The sequence below is a fragment of the Typopeltis vanoorti genome, chromosome 6 (genome assembly GCF_054136105.1).
Source record: "Typopeltis vanoorti isolate ZY-2024b chromosome 6, IOZ_Tvanoo_1.0, whole genome shotgun sequence".
NCBI lineage: Eukaryota > Metazoa > Arthropoda > Arachnida > Uropygi > Thelyphonidae > Typopeltis > Typopeltis vanoorti.
This window is the reverse complement of record NC_143554.1, coordinates 126,394,754-126,411,880: the sequence shown is the minus strand read 5'-3', so window position 1 is coordinate 126,411,880 and position 17,127 is coordinate 126,394,754. Positions and strand designations below refer to the sequence as shown.

At 34.2% G+C, this 17,127-nt stretch overlaps 1 protein-coding gene across 5 annotated transcripts in view; it reads left to right on the top strand.

Annotated features, from left to right (window-relative positions):
• Nucleotides 1–17,127, top strand: part of LOC150105922 (liprin-beta-1-like) — a 268,087-nt gene that overhangs the window by 233,714 nt on the left and 17,246 nt on the right. For all 5 annotated transcript variants that reach the window (XM_090394411.1, XM_090394410.1, XM_090394409.1 and 2 more), the window contains one exon: nt 4,986–5,111. In XM_090394411.1, the coding sequence (XP_090250537.1) occupies nt 4,986–5,111 (126 nt within the window). The remainder of the gene's footprint in view (nt 1–4,985; nt 5,112–17,127) is intronic.

The following is a 17,127-nucleotide window of genomic DNA, read 5'->3' as shown; positions in this document are numbered from 1 at the left end:
CTCTAACACCACTGCTAACCACACTCTTGCCCAGCTTCCATAGGTGTCCCCTAGTTCTCCCACCACCAGTCCTGATCTCAAAAATATCCTCTGAATTAATCTTATAGAATCGTTTTAGCAATTTGAATGTCTCAATCATATCTCCCCTTTTCCACCTATCAACCAGTTTCTGCAACCCACAAATCTTCAACCTGTTCTCATATGGTTCATTCCATAGACCTGCTATCATCTTAGTCACTCGCCTCTGGATCCTCTCCACCTCCTCCCCATCAAGAAGGAACTGAGGTGACCAAATTATTAACATCTAGTTTACTCAACTCCCCATACACCTCTTGCTCACCTACAGTCAGTCTCTCCTCCCAATCATCAACTGCTCTCAATTCCTCCATGAAGTCACATTCACAAGATTGAAAGATCTTTATGAACTGTTCATTAAGTATCTCCACCACACATTCTGTATTAGCTGTCTTTATACCATTTTCTCCAATCAATGTCATCCTTCCATAATTATTCTTTCTTTTGCTGGCTACATATCGAAAGAATTCCTTAGGATTCTTTTTGGCTTCATTAGCCAACTACTGTTCATACCTCTCTTTAGCTACCCTCACCAACCAAGTCACCCTCCTTGCTTGGTCTTTGTAGACCTCATGGAATTGGTTATTTCCACTTCTCTTGTGCTGCCTCCACAATGCCCTTTTTCTCACGTGTTTGTTCAATTGCATTTGAAATTTTTGATGTCATTAAGACAGATCAAAACTGCCAATTTCAACTAAAATTCTACTGAAAGAGTTGCAACAAACATGCTGCATAAACTTTGTGTCAGTGAGGCTGCCCTTACTACATCTTACAAAACCTTACTATATCAACGTAGTGTTGATATAGTAATTTTTTTTTTCACCAGAGGTCAGGCCAGTAGTTTTAATGGTTGACCAGATTAATGTAATGTTAGCATACCATGTAGATTGTAGGGTAGCTTGTTTCTTTGTATATATGTGTATACTCCAGATGATAACTTTAATGTGAAGGTCAAAACATCAAGTGATTATTTTGGTTTATATTCAACTGAAGTTTTACTTGAACATGATAGTTGTTTCTATATATGTATAATGAATACTGATCTCCATGTAACTATGAAGGAAAAGATTCAAAATGCTGCTTGGGTGGAGAGGATTGTCAGGAATTCTGATTTGTAGTTGAATAATTTGCTTTAGGTCATTGCTTACAGCAATTATCTCCACTTCTCTTCCAGCTTGGTTAGTGGAGTTATTAAAAGCAAGCCAGAGTTGAGAATTAAAATCATCAAGGAAGATGACTTCACCATTAGGGAATTTGGATAGTTTCTAGATAAGAAGTCAAAGAGATCAGAATGATTTTCAGTATTGGAATAATAGTACAGACAACAGATGTGATATATAAGTGATACATAATAAGGCAAAGAAATCATAAGCCACATAAGTTCAAAAGGAGAGATTCAAGATTAGGCATCCTCTCACAAGGAATATTCTGGAATTCCTTGTGAGAAGATGATCTACAAAAACAGATCAGGTCTGCAGGTGATGGTGTATGTAATTTTGATTGAGGTTTCTATCATGAATGTTGGTAAAGTGAATATGGAAGGAATTTTTTTTTGTAAGATGTTTTTGAGTTTTTTAATTTTTTGGGAGGTTTTTATATTTTAATTGCAATGACTATATTTATTTAGGTCTATCATGTTAATATTTCAAAGGTGAAGAGAAAAGAGCAGGGGAACATGCTGTGAAATATTAACTTGTCACCTACAGAGAGAGAGAGAGAGAGTATCAAGATTCCATGCCATAAAGTGGCCTCGGTAGCACCCCCCTCACTTACTATTCACTGCCTCCCTCCAGGCATGACCTGGCAGCACAGATGACAGCAAGATTATCTTCCAGCTGATCAAAAATGTGATCTCCTAAACACATGACCACCTGATTCAATCCTATACACACTATCTGGAACCAGCAGTATGCAGAACTGCTTTACTGCTGTATCCTAGAAGATAAGAGAGTACTGGATCTCCACAGTATGCTCTTGAAGGGATATCACTTACGTGCCATGTTGGAAGACTAAGAGACAACAGAAACTGTAACCCTTGCCAGAGATCCTTTTACTAATATGCTATGCATTTTGTTTTTAAATATTAGATTAATGGATTGCATAATCTGATTTTACTATGAAATACATTAATCATAATTATTATCATAGTAATCCTCCATGGAGTCATCAAACTCATCATGGGTGATCTTACTCAACCAGCAACATATCTAGCATATTGAAGCTTAACATATTCACACTGTTAGCATTCACAACACATTCGGTTAATACAGTCCACTCATCCATCACTCTTCGTGTGAAAAATCTACCCCTCCCTCTAATCTCCTTTTTCATTACACCTTTACACAACTTTCCAGATATCTCTTCTCTTCCTCTCTCACCTACCATTCTATACTGACTTTGTAAAACACATTTGCCAACTTGGATATCTCCGTCATATTACCTTTCTCATTTTCTCCACTAAGCTCTGCAATTTACATTTCCTTATCCTTTCCCTACAACCAAGATTCCGGTGTCAAATTACCTTAATCAGGTGCCCCCCTTAGTGGGGTAACTAAGCCAGTGGAAACCAGGTGCAAATTTGTACATTTTACTGTGTGTGTATGTGTTCACATGTCCTGATCAGTACTTTGTACAGTAGCATAAGCACTTCTTATTTCTACTTGTCAGTAATTGACCAATGACACAACTACTTATCACAGCAGCAATTCATCATGTAGTCTCTACAATGCATCCAGTGTGCCCTCTGAACTTCAGGTATCTGTCAACAATCATCCCCATTTTCTGAATCTCATCTACCCACGGAAGCACATTTCCACCAATACAATACACATGGCTCTTCGCATTCCAAAGTGCAACACCATTAAATCTTTCTGAAGGGACTAGATATCAACATCACTCCTCATAACTTTCCCCAACTTTACATCATTAGAAAACAAGTGAATATTATTAAACATGCTCTGTCACTCTTGACATTTACAAAACTTTTGATTATGTCTAGCATCAAGGCCTGCTCAGTAAATTGCCTTCCTTTGGTCTAGCTGCCAGCTTTGCCATCAACACAAGGTGCCTCAAAGCTCTGTTTTATCACTCCCCTCCCCCTTTTTTTTTCTCTCAAACCAGTTATCTATTTATCCTACTTATTTGACAAACCTTGCAGTGCTCAGATATCCTGAGCTTCAAGATCATCTTTGTCAGCACCTTAAACACTGATCGCCACACCATCCTTCAATGGGGCAAGGATAACCTTGTCACCTTCAATGCTACCAAAATACAGTCTTGCCTTTTCTCTTGCAAAAACAGGGTCTGGGATCACCTACCCCTAACCCTCAGCAATTTGCAAATCATCAGATAGGATCAGATCTATCCTTGGACTGATTTACATTGCCTCTCCTGGTATAGAACATCCCATCAATAGGTTCCTCAGCCTCTAAAATACTAGACATTCTTTTCTGCTCAAGAAGACATTACTTTTCATCCATCCAGCTACTAACTATACAAATCCAAAATCTGCCATCCTCAGAATCCTGTTCATGTTTGGGACAGTGCACTTAAAACCTTACAATTTCTCACTGCTGTCTAAAGGAGAGCAATTTAACTCATAGTTGATTCCTCTCTCTCTCTCTCACTCACTGACTTTTCTCTATCATGGTTGCACTCTTTGAGCTCTCTCTCTCTCTCTCCTACAGGTACTTCCATGGATACTGATCCAGACTGACACCCATCATTCCTGTTAATACAAAGGTAGCAGCTACTCATGTTCCTTTTCAGTCTAACTGCAAATAACCCAAACCTGCATCTTCTTTCCCTGTACCTCTATTCTCCTATGGAATAGCCTTCCTCGTGAAGTGTTCTCCAACAACTACAACCTCCAACTGTTTACAAAAAACTGCTAATAAACTTTTCCAACCATCACCTCTCATATGATTTGATATAGAAAAAAATCTCAACTCACTACTATTACATCTGGGTAACATGCTAATCACTTTCCCCATGATACTATTATATTTAATAGCAACTTTTTGCAATAACCTCAAAATTCTATTTAGATTCTTTTTTTTCTCACTTTCCAGGTTATTTTTACCCATAACCAGCACTTGCCTCATCTCTAACATTTGAATCCCTATACAACTCCACATGATCATTCTTTGACACTTCTTTCTTCTTAATGAATCTTCCCTCTCATTCACATCAGTCAGCTGCTTCTTCAGATGCTCTTCATCTTTTACACCCTTTTTATCTCACCAACTGTAATATGATACCATCACTAACATTCTTTCATCCCCCCATTTTTTTTTACTCTTAATCACACTGTTCTCTTTCTTCAGATGTTCCAATTTATCATCAGACTTCTTACATCTTTCAATGTGTGTGTGTGTGTGTGTGTGTGTGTGTGTGTGTGTCTCAAAATAGATTTTTGACATATACATTAAAATTTTGACAGCACATATAATGGGAAAAATACAACACAACTCAATTTGCACTGAAAGTTGTCATATTGCTGATGTATGGCTACCATTTTTAAAACTTCCCATTACCCATTTCTACATTAACTTTTTGAGATTAGTATCATTATGTTTTGATATAGCGAGGGGAAAAAAACTAGTTTTTAAATATAAGTTTTGCTGTCCAAAACATTGTTTAAATATTTTTAGTAATGAATTTATTGCATTAATAATTTTGATTCTTCTAGGTAGTTTTTTAATAGAATATCATTACATTAATATATATTATTTCTTTTATATTACAAAAAAGTGTATACTTAAACAGTATTCTGTTTAATTAATTGTTGGCATATTCAGTGTATTGGTGCCAACATTTAAAATTGTATATGAAATTTGATAATTTTCTATCACAAACTTTCAATTGATTAAACAAGATTACCCTATAAGAAATTATTTGCACTTTATTAGGAAGATCTCCTGTCATTGAAGATTACAAATCAATTACATCACATTAGTATCAAACGAGGTATACAGGTATTGAGGAAGAATAATTTTGACATCTACTGCCTAACAAGACGTTCTCTTCCAGATGAGGTAAATAAGACCTTTTCTGTCCTTCTATAACTGTAATTTTTAAAATTTAAACATAGCGAATATAAGAAGGAATAAAAATAAACAAAAAATTAAAGCACTTGAGTGATACTTTTTTTTAAAAAAAGTAATTGTAAATATTTGATATTTACTAGAAAAGGCTGTACTATATTAAACTAATAAATGTGTTGGTTTACACTTGCATGTTTGATGCATGTGTACTAGAAAAACAATGCTTAAAAAATTAATAAATAAATTATATTTATTAAACTGACAAGTTTCATTTACATCTTTAGGAATATGCAAAAAAGCTTTATAAAGCACCTTGTACATAACAGTGCAAAACAGAGACATCAAACTAAAAACACATCTAAATCTGACTATTTTTAATTTCTTTAAAATGCTTAAATTTAAAAACATCTTTAAATCTAAAATTTTAATCTCATTTTAGATTAAAATTTAAAGATGTTTTTAAATTTAAGGCTGCTGCCTAACAAGACATTCTCTTCCAGATGAGGAAAATTTTAATCTAATTTTTGATTTAAAGATGTTTTTAAATTTAAGGATTTTAAAGTATGAAAAAATATGAAACAATACCAGTTAGTTTCATATAAATCAAGTATAAATTTTATGTAGCTTGGATTCCTAACCATTTCATTGCCACTGCAATAGTAGCTTTATCAAGATACAATATACAAATGCAAGAAAGTACAATTAATTGTTGATAATGGTAGAGTGAATAACTTATGTTCATGGTGTTATATGTGTGATATGTAAAACCTTTTATTTTTACTAGTTATTTAGTTGTTGTTATTATGCTTATTATTAATTTTTTTTCTTTCTGTTGAACTGCGCCAATTGTATGTTTATTCCTTACTCTGTTAATATCATAATTGCTTGAGCTAGTTCAAACTGACTATAGATTTCAATTTCTAATTCACTCACAATTCTCACTATTACTCTTAATCCCTTAGTCCTTAACTTTGTTTCCCCCCCCCCTTCTCATGGCTGTAAATATGCTTTTACACGTGCTTGAATTTTAGATTTTGGAAAAGCCTCTGGCTGAAGCCAAGTCCTTAATCTACTTTGCTGTATTTCACCTTCAATTAATCCTTAAAAAAAATTTTTTTTATTGACTGCACCATTAAGTATGGCGTAAAAGAATCGTTTTTCTTTCCCTTACTTACAAGAGAAATATTCAGCTAAGCACAAATTTTACTCTTAATCTTACTCTATCTCAAGCAACGCCTATTAATTAATTAGTCATGGCTATTACTGTTCTTAGGTCACACAGGTTTGGTATTTTTATGAGATAGTGCATTGGCTAAACAAGATCAGGTAAGCAATTAACAAAACAAACATGTTTATTCATATTAAGACAAATTATATACAACATTCAAACAGCACATATCACGTGTCTGGTTCTAACTAAGACAAGAGTACAATGGAGACAATACTTGTCACATGTCTGATTCTCCACATAATCATTTAAGCATTTCACTTAAGCTTTGAGACAAAGAAATTATAAATACACATAGCTTTTTAGACATTGGATGGGACTTAACACACTTAAACTTCATTCACGTTATAAACAAAAAAGGCAAAACTTAAATCACATTCATTCTTAGCATTACACAATATAAGCAAATCTTTAGATCTCTATATTCTACTATTCACATTCAAACTAAAATACGGCTTTCCAATTTCTTTCTAATATCTTCTATGCTAACAATTAACAGAACCAACATCTGTTTGAACTTCACAATCTAGGATATTACATGAAACATTCTGCTTACAATTTTGCTAGTTCATTACACAGTCCTTGATCCTAAAAGCTTATGGGTGCATTCCGCTTCTTCCTTGCTAAACTTTCAATCGGCACACTGGGATGCGGCTGCAATAATTCAGCACACACATAGATCATTGAAGAATCTCACAGTGGGATATGGGTGCATTCCGCTTCTTCCCTGCTAAACTTTCGATCGGGCACACTAGGATACGGCTGCAATAATTCAGCACACACATAGATCATCAAAGAATCTCACAGTGGGATATCTGGAAAAGGCCGTCTCTGCTACTAGCGAACTTCCCATCTTCATCAAACTGCTATTCATGGGAACACAACTCTCAGAAAGGTTTGGCACAGGAACAAAACTTCAAAATGAGAGCCTCCCCTAGTTACTCAATCTCTGCCTTTTATATCATTCTCCCGACCTTGGCCTTCTTCCAAAAAGTTCCCTGGATTTACTGGAGTTTTCTCCGTCATCCAGGCTATCGTTGGGTTTTGGTGGGAAAATTCATAATCCGGTGACCGCGACTGTTGCTAGCCTTAGGTCTCCTAGCCTAATCCTGTCTGGATTTAATTTTAGTTACAATTCTACTGGTTCTCATTCAAAATATTTTAACATTTTGTTAAAGATTTATTTCAATTAATTTTAGTGGTTCTTACTTAAATATTCTAACAATTAGTTACCAGATTTATTACAGTACAGTAAGTTATACATTTTTTTTATTTACAAGTATTTTATGTAATTTAATTGCCCATGTAAAATCGACACAGAAAAAAATATTTCTGTTTTTTTTTATACGAGATTTTACACATATCATACCTCTTATATTGCTATAAATGATTATAGGGGGAATTGAGCCCAAAAGGACTGGAGGGGTTAGAAATTTTCATATATAGAAATCTCTAGTATTATATATGGGAATCTAGGATCTCCACACAATGTGGAGATCCCTATGATTAGGGATCTCCACATTGTGTGGAAATCTCTAAGGATTAGGCTGTGCTTCACATATATAGAGTTTCAAATGTTTACATGTCAGCATGTAAACATTTGAAGAAAAAGCATCCTGTTCTCTTGCCATTTCCAGAGCATTTCATTATTATTTATATTTATATTTGCACTTCATGGAGTCAAAAGACTCATAGCGGAAAACCCACTCTATTCATTAACAGAATAGCTATCATACATCTTAAACCTATTCACTGTTGGAGTGCCACAACCACCTCTGGCAACCCGTTCCACTCATTCAAGAAAAGAACCTAGTCTGCACAGCCTTACTAACCACACTCTTAGACAGCTTTCAAGTGTGACCCCTTATGTTCCCCTTTATTCCCCATGTACTGAAAAATTTCTTCTGTGTGAATCTTATAGTATCCTTTAGTAACTTATAAGTTTCTATCATATCTCCCTCTCCTCTGCCTGCCAGCTACACTCTGCAACCCACATGCTCTCAATCTATCCTCATAGAGAATTCCACAGATTTATCATCAGCTTGGTCACTCATCTCTGAATCCTCCCCCCCCAAGAAACATAGGTGACCAAATCTGTGCACAGTTATCATGTGGCCGAATCATAGCTTTATAAAGAGGGAGGGTAATAACCTTCATATCTTTACATGTCAAGTAATCCTCTGAGCTATTTTGCCATCTCTTGCATTATATTCTCTGAATTTCAAATCTCTCTCTCTCTCTCTGTCCCCACCACTGGCAGCCCATACATAAGCACTGTGACACTGCAGAACCTCCCAAGAAAAAAATTAAATTTTGTTTGTGTTTATAAATAATAACAATGCTTACAACATTATATAAATGCAGTACAACATGTTAAAGGTTACAGCTTATGTTTTGACATTGATTGAATAGTTAATAATTGGAATTGTTCGATTAACGCTTTAGATTACGAAACAAATGCACTGCGATCTAACGGCGATATTCGTTTGCACTTGTCATTGCATGTTACGTTGTTCCCAACTGTAATTGCTCAAACGGCAATGTACTTTTAGTATGTTTACGTGCCTTATTTCTGTGAAATATAAAACTTTTATTGGTGCTCGTGCATGGTGAACTATTTTTTGTAAATCTTATTTTATTTTGTTAAAATAACATATAATTATTTATATATTATAGATACAAGGCTGAATTATGACGAGTGTCACTGTTGAAAATATGAAAAGAATTATATTTTTTCAATTATCGTTACACGAAACAAATGCACCGCAATCTAATCGATATTCGTTTGCACTTGTCATTGCTATTGATACGAAACTTTTATTATTGGTGGTTGTTCATGGTGAGGATGAAATATTTTTAATATGTAAATTTATTTATTAATAAATTCGTTACTGATTAAAAAAAAAAAAGTTTTTTTTATATATATATGCAGCACCCCCACTTAAAATTTTCACCAGCCACCACTGGTCCCCACCATCACCCCCAGATCCCTAACCTCATCAATTTCTTTGTAAACTAGTACCTTCAATATGATGTAATCATATTGAATGTAAAGTATGTAATCTTTTCATTCCGAAGTGCATTACTTACATTTTACAACATTGAATTGACAACTATTATCCTTTGTCCACACTGCCAATTTATTTAAATCATCCTGCAATCATCCTACTCACCTTAGCAACTATTCCCCTCCCTAGTTTTGCATCATTAGCTAACAACTGTATATCCCCCTTCTGATCTTTTGCTATATATCATTAATGTACAAATTAGAGTAGTGGTCCTAGTACAGAGCCCTGAGGCACTCCACTAGTTACCCTCATTCACCTCGATTCTACCTCACCCCACCATACACCACCCTGTGATGTCTATCAGCCACTCCCCCTATCCATGCCATCAGCCTCATGTCTATTCCCATTTACTCCAAATTATGTAATATTTTTCCATGCAATATTTTGTCAAATGCCTTTGCAAAGTTCAACAATATCATGGTGTAGCTATTTCCTTTATCCAATTCTGCTGTCACCTTATTATAAAAGTGAATAAATTACTGAGGCAGGACTTACCTTTTACAAAGCCATGATGCCTCCTATAAAGTATCATATTCCTATCCACCCATTTCTGAATTTTACCTTTAACCAACATTTCCGATACTTTAACCATGCCTCCAGATATACTAATTGGCCTGTAATTTGTACTTCTGTTTTGGAACCACCTTTATGTAATGGAACTATTTTACCCTCTTTCCACTCCCTTAGAACCTTGCCATAATCTTTCCATATCTTTCCATAATCATTTTTTCTCTTACTTGTTATGTAGCAAAAAAAAAAAAAAAACTCTCGAGATTTACTTTGGCATGCTAAGCTAATTTTCTCTCGAAATCTGATTTAGCCTTTCTTACCACACTAGTTACCTTTCTGGCCTGTGCTTTATACTGCTCATGAGAATGCTGATCACCTTTTTGTTTATATTCCTTCCACAATGCTTTCTTTCTTTCTTTTTTTTTTTTTTTTTTTTCAGCTCCTGCTTTATATTTATTGCTAGTCATTCCTTTAATCCATTCTTGGTTTATCCTCCTGACCCTGAGTATGCACTCTGATACTGCCTCACTGAAACAATCCTTAACCACTTCCCATGTACTAATAACATTCATTCCATGTAGCTTCTTATGCCATGGCACTGCTCCAAAATTTCCTTCTAAGTTTGTCATAATCACCAGCTTTGTAATTTCATATAAACTGTTTCTTGACTGAAATTTCCACATTTTGAGCAACCTCCCAGGACAAGACTGCAATCAGAGGTAGAGTTACTCTGTAGTTATAGATAGATAGATCTTCTGATGCTATTTACCAGAACCAATACTCTCAAACTCCTGGTCCCTTTCTTCACCATACTGTTTCAGGAAATTATCCCTTCATAACTGTATAAATTCCATTTCCATTTTGCCATGCCCTTTCCTCCTTTCAATCTATATCACCATAATTGAAGTCTCCCATGATAATTACTCAGCTGGCACTCATTGTGCTTATCTGCTGATGCATGTCATCCACATTTTCTTCTGGGCTTCCAGGTCTATAACAGCAACCAACAATATATTTTGTTCTGTTGGCCTCTATCTCACTCCAGACAGCTTCAAATGAACCATTACCATCAGATCTACAATCTTCCTTAACTTCTATATAATATCATTAAAATCTAGTTGTATGCAAAGTAGGGTCACATGACACATGTGTACAGAAGCAATATAAGAATGAGCTGAGAGAGAGAGAGAGACTCAACAGACTACCTCTCTCTGTTGAGTCTCTCTCAGCTCACACTAGTCTCATTTGAAGACCAAAAATCTCTTCATAAGTATTTATTATTGTATTTAAAGAAATTAGTTGAAATTATTTTAATTAATGAAATATGTGGACAATGTCCACGATTTTGGACCTATTGTCAGTATACAGAGAAGAGGCATAGAAAGAAGAGAGAATATTGTCAGTCAGTATGCTAGTTTGTGGAATAAGCTCTAAAGCAGTGTTTCTCAACCTGTGGTCTGCGGCATTGGGACAGGTGGTCTGCTGGCAGACTTAAATTAAATAAATAAATATATATTTTTTAATTATCCAAACAAAACAAATTAAAAATCAATAAGTAAGTAAAAATTATTGAAATAAAATGGGTACTTAAAAAAACCCAACAAACAGTGACAGAATGTTCATTCCATGAATATTCTGCCACTACAAATTATTGTAGTAATAAAAGAGGGATGAAGTGAACACAATATGGGTTTATTGCTTCTGCCTTCCCTTGCTGTTTTGTCAAATTTGAAGTAAACATGTTATCCACATTTCAACCAATTGCTTGTTATTTATTGATTTTCATTATTGAAGGTTTCCTCTTTCAACCATGGCTCAGTATATCTTCAGAAGTGCTAAGCAATACTTGGACAAAATGTGTTGTGAGTTAACCCCAGTATTTATATATTTTTCGGAAACGTTATTTTTTTTTAACAATGAAAAGTAGCTTAGAACTAGGACTTTGAAAAGAAAAGCAAATGAGACAGGTGATGCTAACCCTAATTGTGATACACATGTTGTAACAGCGAGTAAATCTGATACTATTAAAGTAGAAGAAACAAGCAGTTCAAAGAAAAAATACAGTAGGGATTATAACAGTTCATATTTGGAATACGGGTTTACTTGGGGTGGAGATCAAAGTGAACAGAAATCTCAATGTGTTATCGAACAAGTGCATGAAACCTGTGAAACTCTGATGACATTTAGAAACTAAGCATTGCAATGTGAAAAATAAGCCAATTGAATTTTTTCAGCGATGCTTAGGGACATTAAATCATGGGATTTGGCCATGGGTTCAATTAATAGCAAGGCATTGGAAGCATCCCTCTTAAGTTTGCGCATAGCGAAAACAGAGAAACCTCATTCTATCGTGGAAAATTTATTTACTGCTTCCAGCTATATAAAAGATGTGGTAAAAACTATGTTTGGCAACAGGTTACTAAAGATGTTGATTTGATTCCTCTTTCAAATGGCACTGTCGGTCGCAGAATTAATGATATGGCAGGTGACAGAGAATCTCAATTAATCGAAAAGTTAAGAACCCTTATGCATTACAAATAGATGAGACTACTGATGTTACAAATGATGTGCTGTTAATATGCTACATAAGATATACACCGTTAATATTGTTATATCTTCGTCTTTGTCTGTTATTGTTTTTTCCTAAACTTTATCCTTTGTTATTAATTTTAGTATTACTTATTATCAGTTAACTCACTTGCCGACAAATTTATATTATTTAATGACTGCACCAGCCGGCAACTGAGTCCTGATATGCTATCCAAGATTACTTAGAAAGAAAATGCAGGGATCATGAAGTATGCAGTCGTGGTCCTGTTTCTTATATTGCTTGTGGATTCCCCTTTTATGCACGGCTCATAATTTTCCAAGCGGTAATTCAATCCACAGAAAGCATGACAAACTCATTTGATTTACACATAAAGAAATACATTTATCTCCAGTAACAAACAGTATCCAAACGGCTGCCGATTGGATACTGTGGCCACGAACTTTATTAGCTTGTACACATCCTTTTGGAATTTATACATGATTATCTGCCTTAATAAATATACAGTCATTCTCTATTTAGTTTATGGGATACTTTAACATTGCTTAGAATATACAAAATCTGAATGTATACATGTTCTTGAGTCATTACTAGGCACTTTTTCTATTTGGAGGCATAAGTATGTCCTTATCCACTCCTTCTGAGGTAACCCTATGTTGGGTCGGAAAAAGGGATGACTCATCACATTTTCTCGACACAACATATGCTACGTAAGATATGCACATGATAACAACATTCATAACGATATTCTGTTTTGTAGAACTTTTTCATCCTGAACAACTGGAGAAGAAATATTTCACACACTCAATAATTACATAATACATACACAAAGGGATCCAGTGGGAAAAATGTATGGGCTTCTGTTTGGATGGAGCTCATGCCCTTACAGGCAAACAGTGGGGTTGTTCCTAAAGTCAAGGAAGTATACTGCTCCAGATATGAATTGGGTACATTGCTTCATACATAGGGAAGCATTAGCTTCCAAAGGAATGCCACCAGAATTTAAAACTGTGTACACAATGTTGTAAAGTTAGTTAATTTTATTAAGGCTCGACTGTTAAATAAGTTATTTTCAGTACTCTGCGATGAAATGGGCAGTGATATTTTACAATAAAATAGAATGATATTTTTGTTGATTGCTTCATTCTGAAATTTGCTGGCTTTCTAGGGGCAAAGTACTAACAAGGTTATTTCAATTAAGGCACGAAGTTTTATTGTTTGTAAATGAACATAATTCTGATTTTGCATCACTCCTTATTGATGAAGCATGGTTATCAACACTATCCTATCATTCAGACATTTTTTTGAAATTAAATGAACTAAATATTTCTCCGTTCAAGGAAATTCTTCAACTGGTCTTGATGCCTACGACAAAATAAAGGCATTTGAGAAAAAACTGGTGTTATGGATTAGTTATGTAAAAGACAGACAATTTGTACCTTTTCCAACACTGGAATCCTTTTTAGTGTAAAATGATATTTTTGTTGATTCTAAGTTTCTGGAAATGGTTTGTGACCACCTCAAAACTTTGAAACAGAATTTTGAAATATATATATTTTCCAAATAACTTTTATAAGAAATTTCTGTGGGTTCATGATCCATTTCAGGCTTACAGTCACGAGAATGACTTTTCATTATCAAAAAAAGAACAGTTAATTGAGCTTTCAAGTGACAGTGGGCTTAAAATGCAATTCCGTCATCTTGGTTTGGCTCAATTCTGGATCTCGCCTTCAGCGAAAAGTGAATTTTCTGAATTATCTGAAGATGCATTGAAAATCGTCATGCAGTTTTCTACAACCTATCTTTGTAAGAAAGGATTTTCATTGCTCCTTCAAATTAAAACAAAATACAGAAATCGTCTTAGTGTGTGCCGATCTTCGACTGAAGTTGACCAATATTGAGCCAGATATCCAGCAACTCTGCAAGGGCCGAGAAGCTCAACCATCTCATTAAAAGTAAGTAGTAACATAATATCATATTATTTGTTTAATAAAAATTAAAACTCTGTTCAATGATGATACGCTTTTAATCGTTTACTTCCAATTTAATTATGTTTCCATATGTGTTCAAAACATGCTTTTAGATTTATTATAAATGGCATGGTTTTCCCAAATGTTGGTAATCCACACATAGGTTTTCAAAAAAAATACATAACTTAGCGGTCCGTAGAATTGTTTTAGGCATTTTACTGGTCCTTGTGCTTAGAAAGGTTGAGAAACGCTGCTCTAAAGTATGTCAGTAAAACTTTTAGTAATGTATTTATTAACTGAAAGATAAATTTTGATCAGGGGACTATTGTAATTTTTTATGAAATTATGGGAGTGCTTGGGATAGCCCAATTTATATGTATACTTACAAATCCAAAAATAGTGGGAAGATTTCAAGGTGTATTTATTTATTTTGTTTTTTTTCTTTGAGTTGATGTAAAAGTTTTCAGTTCATTTTATAATGTTGGGTGTGAGGTCTTCTGTCATTTTATACTTATTGGTATCATTAACATCTAAAATTTTATTGTGATAATCAGTTTTGTCAATTATCACAAATATCACTTTTTTTTCTGATTTATTGATGATAATATTAGAACTATTTTTAAAATTTTTTGTAATTTGTTGAAGTTATAGGGAAATATTTGGTTTTGTAATTATTTTAATATTTGATATTACCGTTTTGAAAAACATCTTTGTTAGGATCATTTTCTAGTTTGTTTGTGGAAATGATGTATGTATTTCATAATCTTAATAATGTATTCAGTAATCTCAACAATGTATTCTTTTCTAGAAAAATTGTTAGAGAATACTAAAATTTCCTCCTCGTATTTTCTCAGATAGGAGGAAAGTGAGATGTATCCATTGTTGTTAATAAATTTGTTAGATTATTCCATTTTATATTATGTTTCTCTTCTTTTGTGTAGGAATTGCATGTATGTTACAGGTGTTTAGTTTTTAATTCTTAACCTTTTCAAATTAAGTTTTTTGATTCATTAGCTTTATAATTGGTTTTATTTATAGGTATTATTTCTGGGAAATTCCCATGTTACTCCTCTTAAAACTATTATTTTTACGGCTATTTTTCGTTTAGGAGTGTCCCTTTGGTTTTATCTATGTTTTATTTCTGCTGATATATATTTATTTCTATGCTCATTTATTCATTCTTCACTTTCAACATTTTTTTTTCCAAATTTCATACTGTTTTGGCATTAAGTTCTTTGCTAAATATTATGTAATCGCTACCTTCAAAAAACATACCAGGTATGTGTTTTTGAAGCCTATATATAGGTTTCATTTTTTAGCTTATAGGCTGAATAGAGGTGCAACTCCATTACTATATATTATTTTTTGTTGATTATCTGATATTAAAAGAGTTATATAAAAATTTCAGAAAATCATGCATAACAAATAAAAAAAATAATTTTTTTTCACTCTTTTGAAAGTTATGCATGTACAAGGGTGGTCTATAAAGTTCTCAGCCTCAACCATAGATGGCAACACTATCAGCAAGATTTTTTTTTTCTAAGTTGGTACATCTGTCATAAGCATCCATGTGAAATTGCAAGTCATTTTATCAAGTAGTTTGTTATAGTAGTTTATACCGCTGTCTGAAGCAAAAGTGTTGTCTGTATCCCTTGAAATGGATAAAATTGAGTATCGTGCGGTTATAAAATTCTTTGTAAAAGAAGGTTTAACTCAAAAAGAAATTCATTCAAAGTTTATGGGCACTCTTCTCCTTTGTTTTCAACAATTAAGAAATGGTCTACCGAGTTTAAATGTGGCTGTACCAGCCTTGAAGATGATCCACATGAAGGACGTCCAAAAAGTTTAACACCACCAGAAATCATTGATCAAGTGCACGATATGGTATTGAATGACCGGCAAGTCAAAGTGCATGAAATTGCTGAGACTATAGGTATTTCAAAACAACATGTAGGATATATTTTGCATTAAGAATTGCAAATGAAAAATCTTTGCACAAGATGGGTGCTGCACTTGCTCACAGCAAATCAAAAACATACTCGCATGAAAATCTCTGAACAGTGCTTGGAACATTTTAACAAGAACAAAACTGATTTTGTGCATTGATTTATTAGTATGGATGAGACTTGGATTCACCATTACACACCAGAATCCAAACAGCATTCAAAACAGTGGACAGAAGCCAGTTGTTCAGCGCCAAAGAAGACAAAGTCAGTTCCATCAGTTGGAAAGGTCATGGCATCGGTCTTTTGGGATGCTAACGGCATTTTGCTTATTAATTTTCTTGAAAAATAAAACAATAACCAGGGAATATTATTCCGATCTTTTAAATAGACTAGACTAAAACATTTGTGAGAAAAGACCCAGTTTGCAGGAAAAAAAATCATCTTTCATCAGAACAATGCACCTGCCCACAAAGGTGTTTTGGCAATGGGAAAATTAAGGGATCTGCACTATGAATTGTTGGAACAACTCTTCTTCTATTTCTATTTCTGACTTCTGTTTCTTCCCAAAACTCTTCCTCACTGGTCAGCATTTTTCTTCGAATCAAGAGGTGAATTGCAGCTGTAGAGGGGTATTTTGCAGATCTTACTTAGAACATTATCCCATCCCTGGGATGGGATAATGGTGCTGGAGCATCGCTGGAATAAATGTATTAGTCCTAAGGGAGATTATGTTGGAA